Source organism: Trematosphaeria pertusa (genome assembly GCF_010094035.1).
Source record: "Trematosphaeria pertusa strain CBS 122368 unplaced genomic scaffold BU26scaffold_4, whole genome shotgun sequence".
Taxonomy (NCBI): Eukaryota; Fungi; Ascomycota; class Dothideomycetes; order Pleosporales; family Trematosphaeriaceae; genus Trematosphaeria; species Trematosphaeria pertusa.
The window spans coordinates 1,977,714-1,995,859 of record NW_022987215.1 but is presented as its reverse complement, the minus strand read 5'-3'; the positions used below and the strand labels follow the sequence as shown (position 1 = coordinate 1,995,859).

The window sequence follows — 18,146 nt, the reverse complement described above, 5'->3', positions numbered from 1 at the left end:
AGATATGAAGTGCCATGAGGCTGAGGGGTGAGTAACGTGGGGCACCGCGAATGTGCCCCCGGTGTCATCAGGCGACCCTATGGGGCCTCCGCGCTCCGCTATCCAGGTATGCGATCCCACAATTTTTCAAATGGCTGCCAATATCACTTTCGAGCACCAGCTCTTGTTTAGCATCGAATCTTCCAACTATGTAGCATTCTTCGAAGAACAGGTGCGAGTTACTATTGACTCCATCGCGCCGCCTTTACTGACTATTGAAGGATCCCGTGTGTCCTCCCGATTTCACGGATGCTGGACTTGTTACGGTCATTCCTACTCCAGACAAAAGCGGCAATATCGTGAAAGACGTTGAGGAGTACGTCCATCGTGCTTCGGAGCATGACGATGTCTTCTGCGCTGCCTTTCTGTCCTCTGTCATCGTGACTGGCGACTCCTGCGAGGGCAAGTTAGAGATTGAAGACTTACCGCAAGCTTGGAGGACCACCAAGATTGCATGCCTCAGCACGAGAGGCTCCACTACGATTCCATTGCCAGGATCGTACGTCTTGAAAGACCAAAGGCTTCGGCAGGTCTTTCGGCTCTACGATGACGATGTCAATGCGTTTTCGATCGCGTTTCGTCATTCAGAAGCGAACAGGTACTACTTTACGACGAGAACGAAGCCCTGTGCTGATGATATCCCCAGACTCTCTCCTCTGAGAGTAGGCGGATCTCGCCATAATGCATGCTGCGTAGCAGTTCCATCTCGTCTCCGATTCCAGCCCTCACCTTCGAAACCTCTCCATGGGACGCGAATCACAGTCAAAGACATTTTCGACATCGAAGGCCTCCGCACTTCCCTTGGCAGCAGAGAGTACCTCAAGCTATACCCGCCAGTGTCAACCACTGCCCCATCCATTCAGAAACTGATAGATCTAGGGTGCCATGTTGTTGGCCTCTCACAGATGTGCTCAACCGTTCTGAAGCAGGACCCTACTCAGTCTATTGAGTTTCTGGCACCCTTCAATCCGCGCGCTGATGGCTGGCAGTCACCGTCAGGAGGGAGCCATGGCCAAGCGTGTGCTGTGGCAAGGTATGACTGGCTTGATATAGCTATCGCAAGTGACTGTGAGTATGTAAATCTCCTTGCTTATCTGGTCTAACATTACTAGCAACTTTTAGTGGGCGCATGCCCGCGCAAGCGGCTGGCTTGTTTTCTCTTCGGCCTAGTATTGGTGCGATCTCGACGCAGGGAATGTGGTCCGGTGTACCGTATGTTGCGTGAGACTATCGCTGTCGCACGGGCTGATTCGACGCAGTCACATGGATACACCCTGCTTCTTTGGCCGAGATCTCTCGAAGTTCCGGGACTTTGCTCGAGCGTGGTACGCGGATAAGCTACAGCACGCGGTAGACAAGGTGGGCTTTGGTAAACCTGCATGAGAAGGCCTTGCATGGCTAAAAGCAAATAGCGTCGCCCATACAGTGTGATATACTTCAGGGACTTCCTTCCCACTGATAACGTCCTACAAATGCAAGCTTTCCACGGCTTGGTACGGGACGTCGAGGGTTACTTCGGCGCGAGGGCGAAGGAGCTATGTATTGCTGACGAGTGGGCCAATTCTCCCCCTGAAGAAGCCAGGGGACGAAAATTGACCGAGTTTATTGGGTCGGAGGTAAGTTCGGACCGTCGATGCCGTCTTTAGCTAAGCTTGTAGGTGGCCACTCGTTCATACGTGTATACGTTCTGGAAGCGCTTCGAGCCATTTTGGAATGAATATCGGTCGGCCTTCAACCGAAAGCCATACGTTCCTCTTCCGACGCACGTAAACACGTGGTAAGTAGCACTATGTTAACCTATGGAGTAAGATAATGAGTAACGTACAAAGGAAAAATGCATGGAGTGTGACACCTGCTCAACACCAAGACGCTTTAGCACGCATCCAAGTCTACAAGCACTGGATATTAAACAGTGTGCTTGGAGGCAACAGCAACACCATTCTTCTCGCCCCTTTAGGTAATGTGCGCCCAGCATATAGAGATGAGTGGCCCGGGTAAGCCATCTTCAATGCACATGATGACGATGCTGACGATGGATAGAGTACAAGGCGGAGACCAGATGCTGTGGTCTCCGCTCATGTTGTCTCCGATATTAGGCGCTCCTGAGTTAATAGTGCCCGGTACTCTTCGACCAACAATTAGGGGAAGCTCAACTAAGTTAAGCAGTTGGCGAGGTCCCTTACGTCTCGAGAATAAGCTCCAGAAAAGAATTTCTACCCGTGTGTGTATCGGTGATGGGCTGGCCTGGTAAGCATTGGTTCTGATCATCTACACTCCATCACACTGCTTACGCTGTCAGGGAGCGATCTAGACCTTATCGACGCGACTCTGAATATCCTCAGGGAGTCAGGAAGGCCGAGCGAGGTTATAACTGGCAGCAGGATGTTCGGGCAATGATGCGGCGAAAATTTTCCATTGTTTCTTACCACTGAAGACGATTCGGGAAACAGACCACTATCAAGAGTGGCCACGTCGGAAGAATTCCATGCTGGGGTGAGCCAACACTTGCTCGATCGTCGGTCTAGCCGAAGGCTCGAAATGCATCATGTAGCTGAGAAGATCCGTTAGGACCGCCACATCATCCTCGGAGAAATCCTCCTGTCTAGGCTTCATCCCGATATCTGCATTTCCTTCTCGAATTTCCCTGACCCGCGCCGCTAACGACCAGGTAGGTTCCTCGATGACGCGTATCTCCTCTCCGTGCATCGCTTTCCAAGATGCAAGCATCCATTCCGGTGGCCGACCTAGAACGTCCATCATTTGATGGAGCATCTTGAGAGATGGATCGTTGAGTGTACCCATAAGATCAAACCCGGAAAGAAACTGGTATATCGCGCAGCCAAACATCCATACATCTGCCACTGAGCTAATGTCACCGGGCGCATTTTGCTCCGGTACGATGTAAGGCCCATTCGTGGCCATTTTGGGATGCTTCTCACCCCAATGGAATGCCAGTCCAAAGTCAGCTATCTTGAACGGGCCTGGGAAGAGATCGCGGTCGACGTCGTGGGTCAATGCGTCTATAACGACGTAGTTGGGGGCGTGCTCGCTCTTCGGCGTGTCGGGGATATCGCTCGTCTTGATCAGCTTCGGTGGGCCGCAGACCGATTCGAATTTGTCTAGCGACCATGGCTGGTCGCTCGGAATGCCGAGGAATAGGTTGGCGGGATGTAAGTCTAGCACCTAAGCCTATGTCCTGTGGAAAATACCGGTGCTGACCTCAACTTACCGTTATGCGTCATCTTTAGGGTATGCATGTAGTGGATGCCATTTCCAAGGTCCAAGACGGCTTTCTTCGCGTGTGCCAGTGGCAGTGGTCGTGTGGCGGCGCCTTGTGCTCGATTCGTTGCTCTAGAGACCGTCTGGCCTTCGAATTCCATGACAAGACAGAAGTGTTGCCCGTTAGGCCCACCGAGCGAAAATGAGTCCATCGGGAAGAGCAAGTTCTTCTTCCCGGGGTGGTTGTCATCGCCGGTTTTGAGATATTCCATCTTCGCCATCAGGTCGTTGCGGTAGGCGTCAGCGGTGATGGCCTTCGAAATAGATACGACCACGCAGGCACCATTGCTGCTGGCATCCGTTGCCAGCCATACAGTTGAATAGGCTCCCCAGCCTAGCTTGTTGACTATCGTGTATTGGCCGTCCTTGAGTTGATCTCCAATGTGAACGGGATGGTAGCCCCCAAGAGAGTAGTCGCTCAGCGGCTCGATCTTTTTGAGCACATCGGACGGTGGTGCGGTTTCCATTGTTGTCGTCTAGATGCGGTAGGTGATGTTGGGCATTGAGCGTGGTAATATATTCACCTAAGCAGGCACGTGTCAGGGTTTCAGCCTTGTGGCCCTTCCACAACTGTCTTGCTTTCCGAAGGACGCTGTCGGGACCACCTGGGCACGCTCTTCACACCTGCCACGACAATATTTTTCAGCTGCGCCCCAAATCACCCGCTCACCGAGAATTTTTGCGCGTCGTGGCATGTGTTACGAGCGAAGCGGTCGTACTACCTTGTTGCCTCCCTGCATTGGGCTCTTGCGTTGGCGAGTCTACGCCTCACCTCTTTGCGGCACACGCGTCAACCTTCAACTTGCTATCTTAATCACAAAACGGCCTCCATCATGATACTCACTCGCGCCATTATCATCCCTTTTGCCCTCTACACCTTGTTCAATTTTACTTCAATGCTCCTCGAAGTGCCCACACTCCGACTTTTCGAGCATGCAATTTGCGTTAGGTCAAACCAGCGCCTGGAGGTTGACGAGGCTGAGTGCAAACCTGCCGGCATTCAGAATATGCTTTCGCTGGTTGTCGGCTGGAAGTTGACGCTGGATGCATGTGCAGGTGAAGTACATCTCATATTCTATTAAACATCTACTGAGGGTTATAGGCCTTTTGACTGCGATGTTCTATGGCTCGGTCGCTGAGCGCCTTGGAGAGAAACTGGTCTTATTGCTCTCGTTAACAGGCTTCGTAGCCATGCAGTTGGTAGACATCGTCATCTGTAAGCGAGTCATCAGCTACCAGATCCGGGCTAATTGAATGAAGGTTCATTTCCGCTTCGTTTCCCAGTTCAGGCCGTCTGGTTTTCGTCCTTCTTCTTACTCATTGGGGGTGGTCAAAGGATCTTCAACTCGATGATTTTCACCCTTGTCTCTAACGCGCTCGACGAAGCAAACAGGTGTGTCTCTACTCCTTCTGTTCTTTGGTACACACGCTCACAGCATGCCCTTCCTAGGACCACCTATCTGTATTGGCTTGCGTTCGGGCCGCACTGCATGAGGTTCATCGCTCCCAGAATTGCCGCGGGTCTCATGGGAGTCGGTTTACTGGAACCTTTTTGGCTGGGTATTGGTGTTATCGCTCTCATGAGTTCCATCATACCGTTGGTGGTCGAGAGTAATCGCACTCGGCCGAGGAAGATATCAAGCAATGACTACCTACCCATTAGCCGATCTGAAGGGCGAGAAAGCGAGACTTTCTCGCGAAGTTCGAGCAGAGAAGGTTCTGAAAACGCCCTCGCACCTCGACCGATCTCCAGGCAAGCCTCAGGCGAGACGCCTTCACGCGATGAACCTCCCAACAATATTCGCCAACGAGTTTCGAAGTTCCTACTGGCAAATTTCTACGACATAACCACGTTCCTGCGCGTCCCCAAAGTGCTGTTCTGCCTTTCAACGGTATTTCTGAAGAGAATTGGGTTCGCGAGCAGCGCCTTCGCCTTTCAATACGTATCGGAAAGGTTTGGGTGGCAGCTACATCAGACCACCTGGCTGAGAGTTGTCTCGGGGGCAGGCGCCATTGCCATCGGAATCGCCGCGCCAACTATTACCACCTACGTTATCCGAACAGGCGCATATCCACCCCTAGTCGACTTGAGCTCAATCCGCGCAGCCCTAACGATACTATGTGTATCCTTCTTTGCGACATGGAAAGCCGCTAGCAGCGCGATGATCATGTTTTGTAATGTCTTCCTTTTAGGCCCCATGGGGCTAGCTACTAACGTGCGTAGCAATGTTCGGGATCGGGTTTGGGGAGGGTCTGGAACCCGCATTACAAGGGTTCATTTCCTTCGCAGCAGAGTCAATCAGCAGCTCGAGAGTGTTCACGACTTATGCGTTCTTCGATGCCGCGGCAGAGCTCACGGCCGGACCGCTGATAGCGCGACTACTGGCTATCGGTAGGACGGAAGACCATCCATCAGATGGAGTTTGTTTCTTGGCATCCTCGGTATATTTCTGAGAACCCCTCCACTAACAGACCATGAACATCAGCTGACGCTCTCAGGGCATCTTTGCATTTCTACTGATGTGGGCGTGCTGCATCAGGGTCTCGCGTGGCCCTTCATGAGTTATTATACATGTGAAATGCTAATAGAGGAATTCGAAACAAATGCACATCTATGGCTTTCAGTCGCTGTCCTTCGTTTCAAATGCATGCTCCTCTTGCTTGGACCTCTTTCCCTTCCTAGCGAAGACGTGGCCTATTTGTGACACATTCCAACTCAAGGACACGAGCAGAAGTAGGACCAGAGGGCCCGAAATGGCGAAGAATATCCAAAGACCGTAAGCGGGCCTGTCCACGAAGGGCCCAAGATTCATTCCAAAGAATGAAGAAACGAAGCTCAGCGGAACAAAAACAAAGGCCAGTCGGGTCAGCTTGGTCACTTCTTTGGCTTGTTCGATCGCCTTGTTGGACTCGACGATACCGGCTCTGCTCATCAGTATGTGAAGTCGCGATTTGCACAAGTCCGACATAATCTCTGTTCGGTTTAATAGACTTCTGAAATCCTGGAGGAGGGTGTGGGTGAATGCTGTACTCTTCTGCCTCAGCGCTGTGTCCGTCGGTCGCGGCCATCCGGCATCTTCTCGAGAGTTGATGGCCATAATACTCCGGCGCAATGACTCTGCATGCCTGTCAAGCAGGCCCTGGAAGAAGATCATGTTCGCTGGCGAGACGTTGCGGTCAGGGATGAGCTCGGCGGCCGTGTCCTCCCGGATCTTGGATTCTATGACATTCAGGAACTGCGCTTCGGAGTAGGCGCAGTTGATGAACAGTTCGTGCAGTGCGTAGAAGGGGTCCTGAGCCATGATTTGTTTGTCCAACCTCTTGCCGTAGCCAAGGTGGATGAGCGATGCTGACTGCTCCATTTCCTTCGTGGGTCGACGGTCGTGGGCGATGGACAGGCTCGCTGCATGCAATGAGGCGAACGGATGCGCTTGTATCCACGGTAGGAATGTCTCTTGGCCCGTTGCCTGGTTCGTCTGCAGTGTCTTCGCCCACGGTCCGGGCTCCTTCGGGCTCAACGACTTGCCGGTGTCGAGCCAAACGACGGCTGCATATCGCATCAGCGCTTGATAGAAGAGGAAGAAGGGAGCATTTACTCACCAGTCCAGCCTTTCTCAGTCTGACCTAGGTATATTGAGACCTGCTGTTCAATCGCAAAATGGTGCTTGTCGAGAAGGTGATAGGAGCGAACGATCGATTCAGAAGGCGACGAGCTCTTGGTGATATTCTTCCCGAGGATATTGAAATATTCTACCATGTCTTTGCCCGCAGAGTCCCTGAGAGAATCCAGCTTTAACTGGCTGATATCGCCCATCGAGCTGGGTAATTCGCCGACGGTCATGTAGCTGAGTTGTATGAGGTTCCGTGACGTCGATATGAGTGACGGCTGAGCGAAGTATCTTTTCCTCGACATGCTAAACACAAAATCAAGATGGCGATAAAAGAACTCTGGATCGACATGGTAGGATGCGCCTGCATACGCGAGCCACATGGGACATGGCTGGCCTCGTAGGAAGAGAATGCTGTTGGCTTCTGTTTCCGCATGTTGGGCGAGCTCCTCTGGCGTCTTCGGCTCGCAGTATTCGGGTGGTCCTCCCGAAGTGTATTTATAAAGCGTTGCGAATGTAGAAGATGGTGTGTAGTCGCGTTTCGCTGAAGAACTGAACGGCTGTTCGAGGATATGCGCCAGCCTCGTAAAGTGGACTCCCGTAAACAACGTGTTACTTCGCTGCTTCGCATAGGCCCCTATCGATGCGATATACTGCTCGGGAGTCCCTTCGTTGTAGGTCAGTTCGAGCTCGTTCTGAGGTTGTTAAACTGAATCGGCGCGGGAGACCCACATCGCTTTGAAGACCCTGAGCGAATTGACGCTGGCCGCCCTTGACGAGCGCTCGGGTTGGGGTTGCCTGGTGCCAAGGTTGCCATATTGTAGGTTTCCTTTCGCGAAAGCTCTGAAATGATATTTTCGCATCATTTGGCAACATTCTTATTACGTTGAGAGTGAGGCTCTTGAGTCGGGCTGGATGCAGGAGGGGTCTGGCACGGGGCGGAGCCGAGCGTAACGCCCTCCGAAACACTAAGGCGAGCGGGCTGCGCTGAGCCACGGCCAGGGGTCGGACGGCATATCGGAGCCCTATTGGCTTATTCACCCCTCCTCCCCAAACCACAATTCGCTGCCAAGGGTGAAGGACGTATTAGGCAGACTCAGAATAAGACAAGAAAAACAAACCCTCCACATGTAGCGAATTACCGGTTAGCAAAAGTCATCGCGACCAGAAGGCTACCAAGTCATTGAAGTCAGCGTGGGACGGCTCGTTGCCTAGAGACGCAGCCTTCCCCGTTATCTCATGATATGACTGCACGCTTTCGTCCCGCAGTCTGTGTGCCCTATCAATGTCGCCGCTGGCTCGAAGGATCTCGCTCTTCAGAAAAGTGGCGCGTGCTTTCTCTGGCCGAAAGATCACACGGTCACTGAAAATCTGCAACGCCTCGTCAATGTGCTCCCTGTGCTACATTAGCCACCATGCAATAGGCTAGGGAAATTCCGCGCCTTGTTGTACGCACCTTGCTTTCTTCCAATGTCCCTTCCGCAAGTAATGTTCGGCCACCTTAACGTGGACGTCGCCCGTTCGGTGGTGACTCTTACCAATGGTGTTCAGGAACTGACGCAAGGCGCGCTCATGAAATGCGAGACTCTCGTCCAGTCGGCCTTGGGAGGCAGTGACGTTTCCGAGCGCATAGAGGAATCGACCGGTTCTGTCGAAGAGTCAGCCGTGGGTCTTGCGGGATACTGTTCATCGCTTACATGAACGACCGACTGTCGTCATGACCGTACACGTCAACACGATGTCGCAAGCCTTCTTCCAAAGTTGCTTGAGCCAGCTCTAGCCTGTCGGTGAGCCAGTATGCCAGGCTGAGATTGATATACGGGAACGAGAACTCAGCCGGGGCAAAATTCGCCTTGCGCTGAGCCACTTCGAGACATAACTTGAAGCAGCGCTCTCCTTCAAACCACATCTTATTCATCATGTAGGCGTTCCCAAGCTCGTTCCAAGAGATGGCTAGCCGATCATCGGACTTTTGGAGCTCTTCGTCGATCTCTACACTCATCATCTCATTGAACTTCTTGAAATGCTTCAGCGTGAATTCCGGTTGGTTGCTTTCTGTGCCGATACAGCCCAGATTGTGATGCGTCTCCGCGAGAATAGCAAGCAGCTGTCTCGCAGCCTCGTTCTTGTGAGAGTCACTGCGTCCAAGTCGTCCTAGAATGGATTGAGTGTTCTCCACTACCGCTTGAGCCTGTTCGATAAAGGACTGCGACTCGGTGAAGTGGCCCGTCTCGTGGTAGTACCTAGTTGGTTAGCATCCAGCCGATTATCCCGGTGTCTCACTTACCATCCAGCGTCGTTCATCAGCTTGCAATATGCAATTCGGATATCCAGAGATTCCAACTTAGTGACGAGGTCAGATCCGAGTCCCTTGAGACGAAGGACGTGAGGAAAGAGTTCCTCGCATTTCCGCCACCTCGCGATTCCATGTCGCCATCCGAACGCTTCGAACGGCCACGCATGTGAGACAAGCTGCAGCGCAGCGGAAAACGTGTCCTGGTAACGTTTCTCGCTCATTTTTGAGCGCGTCGCGTCTTGGACCATCCGATGCACTGAAATATTCTTCTCGGTGCTGTCTTTAGAAACGAGTGACGTCTGAAGAAGCTCTTTTCTTGCCCTCAGATAAGCAAAACTGGCGGTGGGGTAGTCCTCGAGTGAGGTCTGGATCCGCACCTTCAGGGCATCTTCCTGGCTCCCCACCTTCAGGAAATATTCCTGGATAGTGTCTGGATCGAGAAATGCGAGAACGTCCAGTAGCGGCTTTCCGTGTCGGAGGCTTTCAATGGCCCATGCAGTTGAAAGATTTTTGCCGTATGTATCGGACTGTCCCAGCCCCTCATTATAGCCAAGGTACTCCGGGTGCTCTTTGTTTTCGTCCCAGGTCTCAATGAACTCCTCAAAAGTCATGTGGTTGCGGATAATGACGCTCGCCATCTGCGCAATTGCGAGCGGCAGACCTCCTAGTCTGTCACCGATGCCGCGGCCGTCTTCTCTGCGCTTTGTCAGTTGTGCGATCATTCTGCTGGACTCTTCCCGGGTGAATGATTTCAGATCAAGTCCTGTGTCTGCAAGGACATTGGGCTTTTTCGAAAGTGGATCGCGGCTCGTAAGGAGAACGCATCCCGGGCCTTCCAGAGGCCAGAAACCCTCAAGGACCTGGATATCATCAACGTTGTCTAGAACGACTAGCCAGGACGGCTGAGTGCTCGCTCGGTCCTCGTCAGGGACTTCTTCTCTGACTGGATTGGAGAGCCATCCTTTGGTAAGATTTGCAGTAATGACTGGATCCAAGGCATCTAGGGAGTCGGGCGATACCAGGCCCAAGCTGATAGCAATCTGCCCAATTCCATCAGAAATTTTTGACGGCTCGTCTGCATAGATCCAGAAGATTGCGTCAAATGCCCGCGTGCTCTTGCATCGATGCACGTATTCGGCCGCAACTTGAGTTTTACCGATGCCACCGGGTCCACAGAGAGCGAAACTTCGGGCGTTGTTGTCCTCATCGTCGGTCTCTCTTGGAGAGGAAAAGTACTCCTCGACTTTTCCAAGAACATCTTCCCGTCCGTAGAAATCTTTGTTTCGGGCTACCGGAATGGAGTAACATGGGAGCTTCAGCAGTTCGTGATCAAGCCTTGGGTTCGAAGCCATTGGGACAAACTCGAAGCCCAAATCAGAGGACCCTGCTGTGGCAGAAGCCGTGAATGGATCAGGGCCCGAAGTCTGGTTCGAGCTCGATTCAGCCATGTCGTAGCCGCTCTCGTCTAACTCGTCCACTTCGATCGCCGCTATGCCACCAAAGAAGTCAGATCAGGAGCGGCCAAGGAGAGGGCGTTTGAAGGAATGCGTTTACACTCACATAGCGGGGAGTCTCTCGCTATTTTCAACCGCGAGTCTTCGAGTACAGTTTCTATGAACTCATGGATCCTCTTATCACGCGAGGAATTGCAAAGATTTCGGTGGTTCGAATCCACCTCAACAATCTCCTCTCCTCCGCTTCCGGTCTGCGCAAACTCTCTTTCAACGAGCTAAATTCTAGGGATCAGCAGGAATGTTCGTACACAAAGGCTAAGAGCACTCACCATTATCCGTTTGGAGCTGAAGAGCTGCTTCAGCTTTGTCTCTCGCTTTTCACATACAGTCAGAACTGGGCATATGACTCCACCCGAGTCGAAATCCTGAGAGCTTTGTGTGAGCTTCTTAATATTGTCGGCTTCGATGGATTGAGTCTTGAAACCCACCCCCGCGACGTACGGAAGCAACGCAACCTTCTGCCACTTCTCCTTGTCAGGAGATATGGAATGGGGAGTGCCCATTAGAATAGCTCCTGCCAAAGACTTCTTGAAGGGCCTATATTGTTGCTCCGTACGTTCGTACGCGATACGTAGAGTCTAATAACGTTAGCTTGACGCATCTGAAATAGTGCAGTTGGATGGGCTTGACCTCTTTCACGACGAGTCCACCTAGGCTATGGCCAACAAGCAGTATCGGACAGTGCTGAAGCTGGCAAGAAATAAGCTGACCCGAGCCTGAAGTGCGAATGGAAGTGAATGTACGTGTTGGGTCTCCACTAGGGTCAAGATTGATTTTAATAGGATTTGCCCATGATCAAGCAAAGCCTGCCACATCGACCCGTCTGGTTTGCTGATGCCGTGTTCATAAGAGAATAGGCCGATTCCTGGGGCCTTAATGGCGGTCAACCAAAGATTTCCTTCCTCGTCAGTCCATTCGTGCGATGGCTTAGTGCCTACACCGGATACTGCAACGAAGCTAGTGCTTATCAGCGTCATGTACTATGCTGGAAATTGCATCACATGTTCCTGCGAGATACGTACAGGGTTTCGACCTTTGGACTCCGAAACAACTGGCGAAGCGCGTGCTTCGGGGCTTGAACGCCGGACCCTTTCCGACGTGGCATGGCAGAAGAAACAGCGGTAGTGAAGGTTTTCCCACTGGTGCAAAGGCGAACACAAAATATCAGTTTGCTTTGCGGAAACAAACCCTGAGGAAGTGGTGAAGCTGCACCGCTCGGTGGGCTGAAATTGCGCCGCTCTGATGACAGATCCCGGCTCGTAGACTACCCCGCCTCGCCAAACAGAGGTGGGAACCCTGGACCCCTAAGATTAATACATCCTTCGCCGCGCTCAAAATGAAGCTAAAAGGCAATTCGCTTTTCGGCTTTAACGTTGCGTTCAACGTGTTCTCAGGCCAGACAAACATGGGTATGGAGACCGCGCGTTGGACAGGCGGGGAATTGCGAAAGCTACCCCAAGAATTCAGCCTTGGGGATGAGCATTACCTTGCCCTTTGGCCTCGCGTACGTTTTGAATCTGCGAGTGTATCATTTACTCATCCTGACAGCACTTTAACGTCCATGAATTCACCGAATCCTCCCTACTAACTGTCCTTGAGTTTGACAACACTGGTCCCGTCACTCTGGACTGGATCAGGCGCACCATCGACACATTCTCAACCGACGATGTCTTCCGTTTAGAGTTCCTGAGAGCCGTCTTGATCACCCATTCGGGAACATCTGATCTCAATATCACGTCGGACGCTCGTTCCTATCTTCGCAAAAAGGGTGCGCACTTCATCGCAACCCAGGTCGATGCTGGAGACACGCAACCGCCGGATCCTGGGCCCTACATCTATTCTGACCAAAACGTTCACCCGGTATGGAGGCTCTACGAGGATACTCATAACGCATTCCTCCATACGCTGATTCCCGGCGATACTGGGTAAGTCCTGCCCCCTGAGCCGGTCTGGACTAACAGCCTCAAGTGAACCTTTCAAGCTCCGAACGGCCGGGTCGACTCCGCAGACGCTCACTGTCGCAGTGCCTACGAGAATTCGAAGCAAGACAAGGAATGGGAGCAGCACTGGTCTGCCTCTGAATGGCTGGAGGGTCGCGGTCAAGGACAATTTTCAGATTAAGAATGTTCGCATGTCGGCGTGCAATCGAGCGTACTACGAGCTGTATTCCGCAGCTACGAAAACGGCTACTTGCATTGAGAGACTATACAGTGCTGGGGGTGTTGTAGTTGGCACAACGAAGCTGGCTTCATTTGCAGCTACGGAAGAACCTATGGAATGCATTGACTGGCAAGCCCCTTGGAATCCGCGAGCAGACAGGTATCAATCGCCTGCTGGTAGCAGCAGTGGCAGCGGAGCAGCAGTAGCCGCCTATTCTTGGTTGGACATTGCTGTAGGTTCCGATAGTAAGCCAGGCCCTTATCTTCGGTCTCTGTTCCTAGTAGGCTGATGCAGCGCAGCTAGTGGGAGTGGGCGGCGTCCAGGTCATTGGAATGGGTGCTTTGCCATGCGACCTTCCCACGGGCATTTATCTCATGATGGGTTCCTCGCCAGCTTTCCACGATTCGACACGCCAACGTTCTTTGGCCGAGAGCTTGAAAAGTGTAAACAGTTTGCGGAAGCTTGGTACGGTAGGAGCCTGCCATTACAAACCTCAAACGGATCGGTGGGTCTTGAAACCGCATTCCATCATTCAGCTAGGCTAATTTCGCCACAGAAGCCCTTTGCCATCATATATGCGTCTGATTATATGAAGATAATAGGCAACCAACAACAACTAAAGCTGATAGATGAGTTCGTCACGGATCTTGAGGACTCGCTAGGTGTGAAACATGAGCGCGTCTCTTTCGATGAAGCCTGGGAATCAAATCCTCCGTCCGAAGCCAATGGAGAGTCCTTGGAGGAGTATATGAAAGACGCCTCTCGCGACTCATTCTTTTACGTGGACTACCATAACTTCGACCCCTTTCGAGAGGACTACAAGCAGAAGTATGGAAGAGACGCTTACATCAGTCCACCTGTCAGATGGCAATGGTAAAAGGCACCCTCTCGGCCTATATATGTATTCGCCTTGCTTACGGGCCTCAGGGAGCTGTCCTCGAACATCACGAAGGACGCCAACTTGGAAGCTATGAAGAGACTAGAGGTATATAAGGATTGGTTTGCAGGTGTAGTGATGAAGTCCAAGGAGCGTAACGCGCTCGTTCTCATTCCGATCGAGGAGATATCGCCCCGCTATCGAGATGAGCTTCCTACGAAGCATTTCAATCCCATTGGAGTACCGAATCTGTTCCTATCGCCCATCCTCGAAGCACCTGAATTGACGATACCGAGTATGTTCCATCAACCCGCCCCAAAAAGGTGCTCAAAATAACTCACCCTATCCGTAGTTGGCGAGTATGCATTTCAGTCCAAGATTAGCGGTAGGACTGAGAAACTTCCAATCGCTATCTCCATGATAGGCATGCCCGGTAAGTGACTCCTCAGCTAGCTTACGATAATGCTAATATCTCTGCAGGTCAAGATCTCGCACTCTTTGATGTAGCTTTGGACACACTCCGCAAGGCGGGTAGACCGACGCATGTCTTGGCCGGAAACACTCTCTTTCCGGGCCCTTGAACGCTCCAGAGCCCGAACTGACGGCGACCGGCAGGCGATGTCTTTTTGGACCTCACGGGCTCAGCGCAGATGTGGTAATAACGAGGCACGACTCTTTATTTTCAATTTGCTTGCATTTTACTTCCATTGGTATTGCATATATCCTACTTCGAATCAAAACGGTTGTCTCCCAACCGCTGCCTTGTATATGACACCCCTACCCAGAAGGAATGGTATCGTGCGTCATGAGATAGCTAATTGCCGTAGATGTGAATAGCCTCCCCTTTCGCGAAGCCGTATGCGTTCTCCACGTGTGTCCCTTTCGGTGGCGGCCAGTGAGCCTTCCAGGGCTGGGCTCTCGTTTCTGGCTTTGAGGCCATTGAAGCGCTGTTCTCCTGCCCGCTCTGAGACACTGAGACAGATGGTGGATTCATGATGCTCCAGACGTGGGCGAGGCTGTGGGCTATGATAAAGTCAGCTTCGACTTGCGGCATTCATGGTTAACTTTACCTGGAGGTCGATGGTCGAGTGTGCTTGATTTCTTTCGCAATGCAACCGTGCAACTGTGCAATCCGAACCGGTGCTAGCCCCTTCAAAGCTGGTGTATACTCGAGGGTTAATACCTATGTGAGTAGGCGCTTATTTTCCAAGGACGATGGGGTTGGGAGCGGGGAAAGTAAATTGCCAACGTAGCGAGCGATAAGGGCTGGCGAGGAATCATTGGTAGCTCACGCAACACAGTGCGGGGTTGCGTCCTTCACTGACATTGATCATCCCATTTCAAGTCGTGCAAGAGGCTCTGCGGGTTAGACGCGCAGTATTAGTGGCCCGAAAATACCGCAGGTGCAGCAACGTGACCCAAGTGGCTTTGCAAATGACGGCATGTGTGAGGTATTGTGCACCCGACCGGTCACTGTTCGTCGCGCAGAGCCGCATCTTGGAGCGGTTCGACCCGTCTCGCGCCAGCACCATCGCGCAGTAGCTCTACAACCTCCTAACACCTCGGAAAATGCGAGCCCCTGATTGTCCAGGGGAGATTAGCGCCTCTATTCATTTCATGAAGAAGGATGCTCTCCACGAGGTCGAAAAGCCGTATGCATTTCGGTACCCAGTGCCAGGTGCAACCCAAACCAACATGGAAATGGAGAAAGTAGAGCGCATTCCCATCTCCGACATCCGGGGACGAAAACACGAGCATTCTTTCGAGGCAGACGGTTTCGTAGTTCTGGAACTGCATCGAACCTTCGACTACAGCATCTTCTTCGATAACGAAGAACTGCAGGTGTATTTCCGCACCCTAGAGACGTTATTGAAAGAGTTCCTGGGCGCGACTGAGGTGCATGTGTTCCGTCATGGCGTGAGAAAGAGACATCCAGATTTTCCGGTATCCACTGGGACATCCTACGAGTACGATCAACCCACTTCTGTAGCGCACATTGGTCAGTACCGGGTCCGAAATTGCCAGGTTTATTGGGAGATTGATCAAGAGTAGATACAACACCAGAAGAGGCGCAGAATGAGATCCGCAGGCAATACGGAGGCGAGTCCAAAAAGTACCTAGAGAAGCGACGATATCAGTGGATCAAGTACGTCATACTAGTCGCATTACAAATGAAAGCTGATTAGAAGCAGCATCTGGAAGCCACTGAAAGGCCCCTTGAATGACTGGCCTTTGACTTTGTGCTCTTCAGCAAGCGTGGAACAGAAAGATGTCGAGTCTGCCGACCTTCTTTATCCAGACCTAGCGACGGAAAATTATCAGGTATACCATCGAGACAAGTACCAGTGGTATTATTTAAGTGATCACAAAACTTCGGAGGTGCTCGTGTTCAAACAGTCTGATTCGGATCCAGGAGCGTGTTTGGGAGTTCCACATTGTTCGTTCTTCAACCCGCTAGCGTCCCCCGAAGAAGCTCCAAGAGAGAGCATTGAAGTGCGAGCGCTCGCATTCTATGATTGAGTTCGAGGTGTCTTGTTAGAGGAAGTGGCTCTCCTTAGAACGTGGTCGATTTCTGGTCGAGAATCCCAGGTGCTCTGTGTTGTCTTAGAAGCGGCCTCGTGTCGCAAAGTGGCACATACCTTGTGCAGTGTGAGGCAGGAATATAGGACGATCAATGCATGGATGTACATGTAGAGGATTGCTCCAGGAATGTGTATTGAATGTGCTGGTCTTGTGAAATAGGGCATGTGTTCCAGCACTGTCAATGCGCTGGCTATGGCGAGATGTTCGAGCACGAGGGATGAAGTGCAACCCTCGCTCTTGCTATAAGCAACAGAGTGGACCGTATAGACCAGGAGATAGCCAAGCTCAAAAAGAACGGCGGCGTCAGAGGCGTAGTTAGCCACAATGTTCAGAAAGGCGTAGACGTATGCTCTGCGTACCCCAGATTTGAGCGCAAAATGTACGTCTTTCAAATACGAGCGCGCTGTGTCTCGGGACCATCTCTTTACCTGCTTCAGATATTTCGAATCTGGTGATACACCTGCAAAAACCCGCGCCTCATCGCCATTCAAAAACCCAGTCTTCCAGCCGCGCTGAACCATGAACCGCGTGCAGGTGTTATCCTCTCCAGTAACGAGTTTGTAACGTCCAAGCCAGGTCTCGGTTCGGAGCTCGTTGTAATACGCGTCCGATTGCAGGATGGACGTTCTTGCGCCCGTAAGCCCGCCAGCAAGATTCAACACTTGACCGTCGTGGTAGTAAGCTAAAGCGGAGTGCAGAATCCGGCGTCGGACTTGATTCAGCGCGCCGAAAGCTTCCCAACCGCTGAGACGTTTCCCTGGAGCAGGTGTTATTTCCCGTGGAACAGTAACCCCCCCAATAGCAGGATCAGAAAGGAACGTAGCCAGTTGATTCACCAGCATTGGGCCAGGGTACGTGCGATCATCCGTTATGACCAGTAAATCCGTTTTTGTATTTCGGAGACCTTCGATAATCTGCTCCCGAATTGAGGCATGGGGAACCGCCCGGCAATATATGATGCTATCATCCAACGCATCCAGTGTATACTTCAACCTGGTCTCAGCGGCTTTGAAGGTGGTGACGACGATTCTTCCGGGTTCTGCATCCAGCCATTTCTGTAGAGCCGGAAGCAGTCTAGGCTCGTGACCGGTGGTCGCGATGAGGATGGTGACATCTTTAGTAGTATATTTGGGGTTGCTTTTGGTTGTGGGCAGCGATAGACGGAAGTAGGCCCAGTACTGAATGAGGTCGAAAGCGAGACGGAGATATCTCCCAGCTCTGGTGAATAGTTAGCGCCGATAAACTCCTTCGAGCTGCGGGACTCTTACACTATAAGACGATACCAAGAATTCAGGGAAACCACCATCATGATGCTAGTGAAGGGTAACTGAGCGTCGCGAGGAGACAAAAAGGTGGGGTGGGGCAACGCTTCTATTTGTATTAGCGACTGCAGGCACCGCGCTACCTATTGTCCCGTCCGTTGCCTAAGGATCATATGCCATCTTTCCTGGGGAGGACGCCCTCCATGAGTTTCGCCAAACCAGAAACTTTGGCCTAGGCACAGTTGTCTTAGCTAGGCGAGGGCTCATAAAAATCAACAGTGTGTCGGTGAGAAATCCGGGATCCCTGGAACAACAGGGATGGCTAACGGTTGCTGAATTACGGAAGATCAATCCTCATTGGATTTCTAGGTCTCGCACTTGTGATTCTCGAGGGTGATTCCTCAGTGGTGACCAGCCAGGTCAATCTCTCCGAAATTTGCGATGTGGGCGTGCCTCCAGCGGTGGGTGGGTGGGGAGAGGAGCTTCCCAAGAGGCGGTAATCTCGCTAAGTCGCACGGTACTAGGTCT

At 52.0% G+C, this 18,146-nt stretch overlaps 9 protein-coding genes across 9 annotated transcripts; 4 read left to right on the top strand and 5 right to left on the bottom strand.

Annotated features, from left to right (window-relative positions):
* Positions 1 to 130: 130 nt before the first annotated feature.
* Positions 131 to 2,551, top strand: BU26DRAFT_602785 (amidase signature enzyme; the record flags this gene model as incomplete). The annotated part of the gene is made up of 11 exons (XM_033835378.1): positions 131 to 211; positions 261 to 637; positions 686 to 1,107; positions 1,152 to 1,251; positions 1,299 to 1,398; positions 1,452 to 1,655; positions 1,698 to 1,816; positions 1,869 to 2,033; positions 2,080 to 2,159; positions 2,206 to 2,286; positions 2,339 to 2,551. The coding sequence occupies 11 exons, from the start codon at positions 131 to 133 to the stop codon at positions 2,434 to 2,436; spliced, it is 1,827 nt and encodes a 608-aa protein (XP_033687398.1). The 3' UTR covers positions 2,437 to 2,551.
* Positions 2,497 to 4,000, bottom strand: BU26DRAFT_602784 (putative srpk; the record flags this gene model as incomplete). The annotated part of the gene is made up of 2 exons (XM_033835377.1): positions 3,269 to 4,000; positions 2,497 to 3,215 (listed from the first exon to the last, which is right to left on the bottom strand). Exons 1-2 carry the CDS (start codon positions 3,783 to 3,785, stop codon positions 2,497 to 2,499), a joined length of 1,236 nt encoding a protein of 411 aa, XP_033687397.1. The 5' UTR covers positions 3,786 to 4,000.
* Positions 3,969 to 5,856, top strand: BU26DRAFT_256360 (uncharacterized protein). Its single transcript, XM_033821205.1, has 5 exons — positions 3,969 to 4,374; positions 4,421 to 4,534; positions 4,579 to 4,711; positions 4,769 to 5,493; positions 5,543 to 5,856. The coding sequence occupies exons 1-5, from the start codon at positions 4,152 to 4,154 to the stop codon at positions 5,770 to 5,772; spliced, it is 1,425 nt and encodes a 474-aa protein (XP_033687396.1). The 5' UTR covers positions 3,969 to 4,151; the 3' UTR covers positions 5,773 to 5,856.
* On the bottom strand, positions 5,827 to 7,912 carry BU26DRAFT_256352 (uncharacterized protein). Its single transcript, XM_033821204.1, has 3 exons — positions 7,659 to 7,912; positions 6,919 to 7,593; positions 5,827 to 6,865 (listed from the first exon to the last, which is right to left on the bottom strand). The coding sequence occupies exons 1-3, from the start codon at positions 7,741 to 7,743 to the stop codon at positions 5,940 to 5,942; spliced, it is 1,686 nt and encodes a 561-aa protein (XP_033687395.1). The 5' UTR covers positions 7,744 to 7,912; the 3' UTR covers positions 5,827 to 5,939.
* On the bottom strand, positions 7,812 to 11,916 carry BU26DRAFT_548994 (uncharacterized protein). Its single transcript, XM_033831969.1, has 9 exons — positions 11,759 to 11,916; positions 11,480 to 11,693; positions 11,367 to 11,426; positions 11,006 to 11,314; positions 10,783 to 10,951; positions 9,214 to 10,711; positions 8,624 to 9,169; positions 8,383 to 8,574; positions 7,812 to 8,322 (listed from the first exon to the last, which is right to left on the bottom strand). The coding sequence occupies exons 1-9, from the start codon at positions 11,839 to 11,841 to the stop codon at positions 8,082 to 8,084; spliced, it is 3,312 nt and encodes a 1,103-aa protein (XP_033687394.1). The 5' UTR covers positions 11,842 to 11,916; the 3' UTR covers positions 7,812 to 8,081.
* Positions 11,917 to 12,091: 175 nt separating this feature from the next.
* On the top strand, positions 12,092 to 14,354 carry BU26DRAFT_539051 (amidase signature enzyme; the record flags this gene model as incomplete). The annotated part of the gene is made up of 8 exons (XM_033831487.1): positions 12,092 to 12,240; positions 12,285 to 12,661; positions 12,705 to 13,141; positions 13,196 to 13,401; positions 13,453 to 13,769; positions 13,824 to 14,068; positions 14,126 to 14,206; positions 14,254 to 14,354. The coding sequence occupies exons 1-8, from the start codon at positions 12,142 to 12,144 to the stop codon at positions 14,352 to 14,354; spliced, it is 1,863 nt and encodes a 620-aa protein (XP_033687393.1). The 5' UTR covers positions 12,092 to 12,141.
* An 89-nt stretch (positions 14,355 to 14,443) lies between these two features.
* On the bottom strand, positions 14,444 to 15,015 carry BU26DRAFT_517029 (uncharacterized protein). Its single transcript, XM_033828470.1, has 2 exons — positions 14,844 to 15,015; positions 14,444 to 14,796 (listed from the first exon to the last, which is right to left on the bottom strand). The coding sequence occupies exon 2, from the start codon at positions 14,765 to 14,767 to the stop codon at positions 14,588 to 14,590; it is 180 nt and encodes a 59-aa protein (XP_033687392.1). The 5' UTR covers positions 14,768 to 14,796; positions 14,844 to 15,015; the 3' UTR covers positions 14,444 to 14,587.
* Positions 15,016 to 15,323: 308 nt separating this feature from the next.
* On the top strand, positions 15,324 to 16,432 carry BU26DRAFT_548992 (putative CmcJ-like methyltransferase). Its single transcript, XM_033831968.1, has 3 exons — positions 15,324 to 15,772; positions 15,826 to 15,919; positions 15,966 to 16,432. Exons 1-3 carry the CDS (start codon positions 15,343 to 15,345, stop codon positions 16,291 to 16,293), a joined length of 852 nt encoding a protein of 283 aa, XP_033687391.1. The 5' UTR covers positions 15,324 to 15,342; the 3' UTR covers positions 16,294 to 16,432.
* Positions 16,410 to 17,327, bottom strand: BU26DRAFT_381253 (glycosyltransferase family 2 protein; the record flags this gene model as incomplete). The annotated part of the gene is made up of 1 exon (XM_033822579.1): positions 16,410 to 17,327. A coding segment is annotated over one exon (918 nt), but the record flags the coding sequence as incomplete, so codon positions are not given.
* Positions 17,328 to 18,146: the final 819 nt, after the last annotated feature.

What these genes read in the sequence shown, in the direction of transcription:
- BU26DRAFT_256360 (XM_033821205.1), top strand. Translation starts at nt 4,152, where the DNA reads ATGATACTCACTCGCGCCATTATCATCCCTTTTGCCCTCTACACCTTG. An exon ending in GACGCTGGATGCATGTGCAG is followed by an intron (nt 4,375 to 4,420) that starts GTGAAGTACATC and finishes TGAGGGTTATAG; the next exon opens with GCCTTTTGACTGCGATGTTC. An exon ending in GCGCTCGACGAAGCAAACAG is followed by an intron (nt 4,712 to 4,768) that starts GTGTGTCTCTAC and finishes TGCCCTTCCTAG; the next exon opens with GACCACCTATCTGTATTGGC.
- BU26DRAFT_256352 (XM_033821204.1), bottom strand. Translation starts at nt 7,743, where the DNA reads ATGGCAACCTTGGCACCAGGCAACCCCAACCCGAGCGCTCGTCAAGGG. An exon ending in CTCAGGGTCTTCAAAGCGAT is followed by an intron (nt 7,594 to 7,658) that starts GTGGGTCTCCCG and finishes CCTACAACGAAG; the next exon opens with GGACTCCCGAGCAGTATATC. An exon ending in GACTGAGAAAGGCTGGACTG is followed by an intron (nt 6,866 to 6,918) that starts GTGAGTAAATGC and finishes TGCGATATGCAG; the next exon opens with CCGTCGTTTGGCTCGACACC.
- BU26DRAFT_548994 (XM_033831969.1), bottom strand. Translation starts at nt 11,841, where the DNA reads ATGCCACGTCGGAAAGGGTCCGGCGTTCAAGCCCCGAAGCACGCGCTT. An exon ending in GACGACAGTCGGTCGTTCAT is followed by an intron (nt 8,575 to 8,623) that starts GTAAGCGATGAA and finishes ACTCTTCGACAG; the next exon opens with AACCGGTCGATTCCTCTATG. An exon ending in GGACATTGGAAGAAAGCAAG is followed by an intron (nt 8,323 to 8,382) that starts GTGCGTACAACA and finishes AATGTAGCACAG; the next exon opens with GGAGCACATTGACGAGGCGT.
- BU26DRAFT_517029 (XM_033828470.1), bottom strand. Translation starts at nt 14,767, where the DNA reads ATGAATCCACCATCTGTCTCAGTGTCTCAGAGCGGGCAGGAGAACAGC.
- BU26DRAFT_548992 (XM_033831968.1), top strand. Translation starts at nt 15,343, where the DNA reads ATGCGAGCCCCTGATTGTCCAGGGGAGATTAGCGCCTCTATTCATTTC. An exon ending in CACTTCTGTAGCGCACATTG is followed by an intron (nt 15,773 to 15,825) that starts GTCAGTACCGGG and finishes GATCAAGAGTAG; the next exon opens with ATACAACACCAGAAGAGGCG. An exon ending in CGACGATATCAGTGGATCAA is followed by an intron (nt 15,920 to 15,965) that starts GTACGTCATACT and finishes GATTAGAAGCAG; the next exon opens with CATCTGGAAGCCACTGAAAG.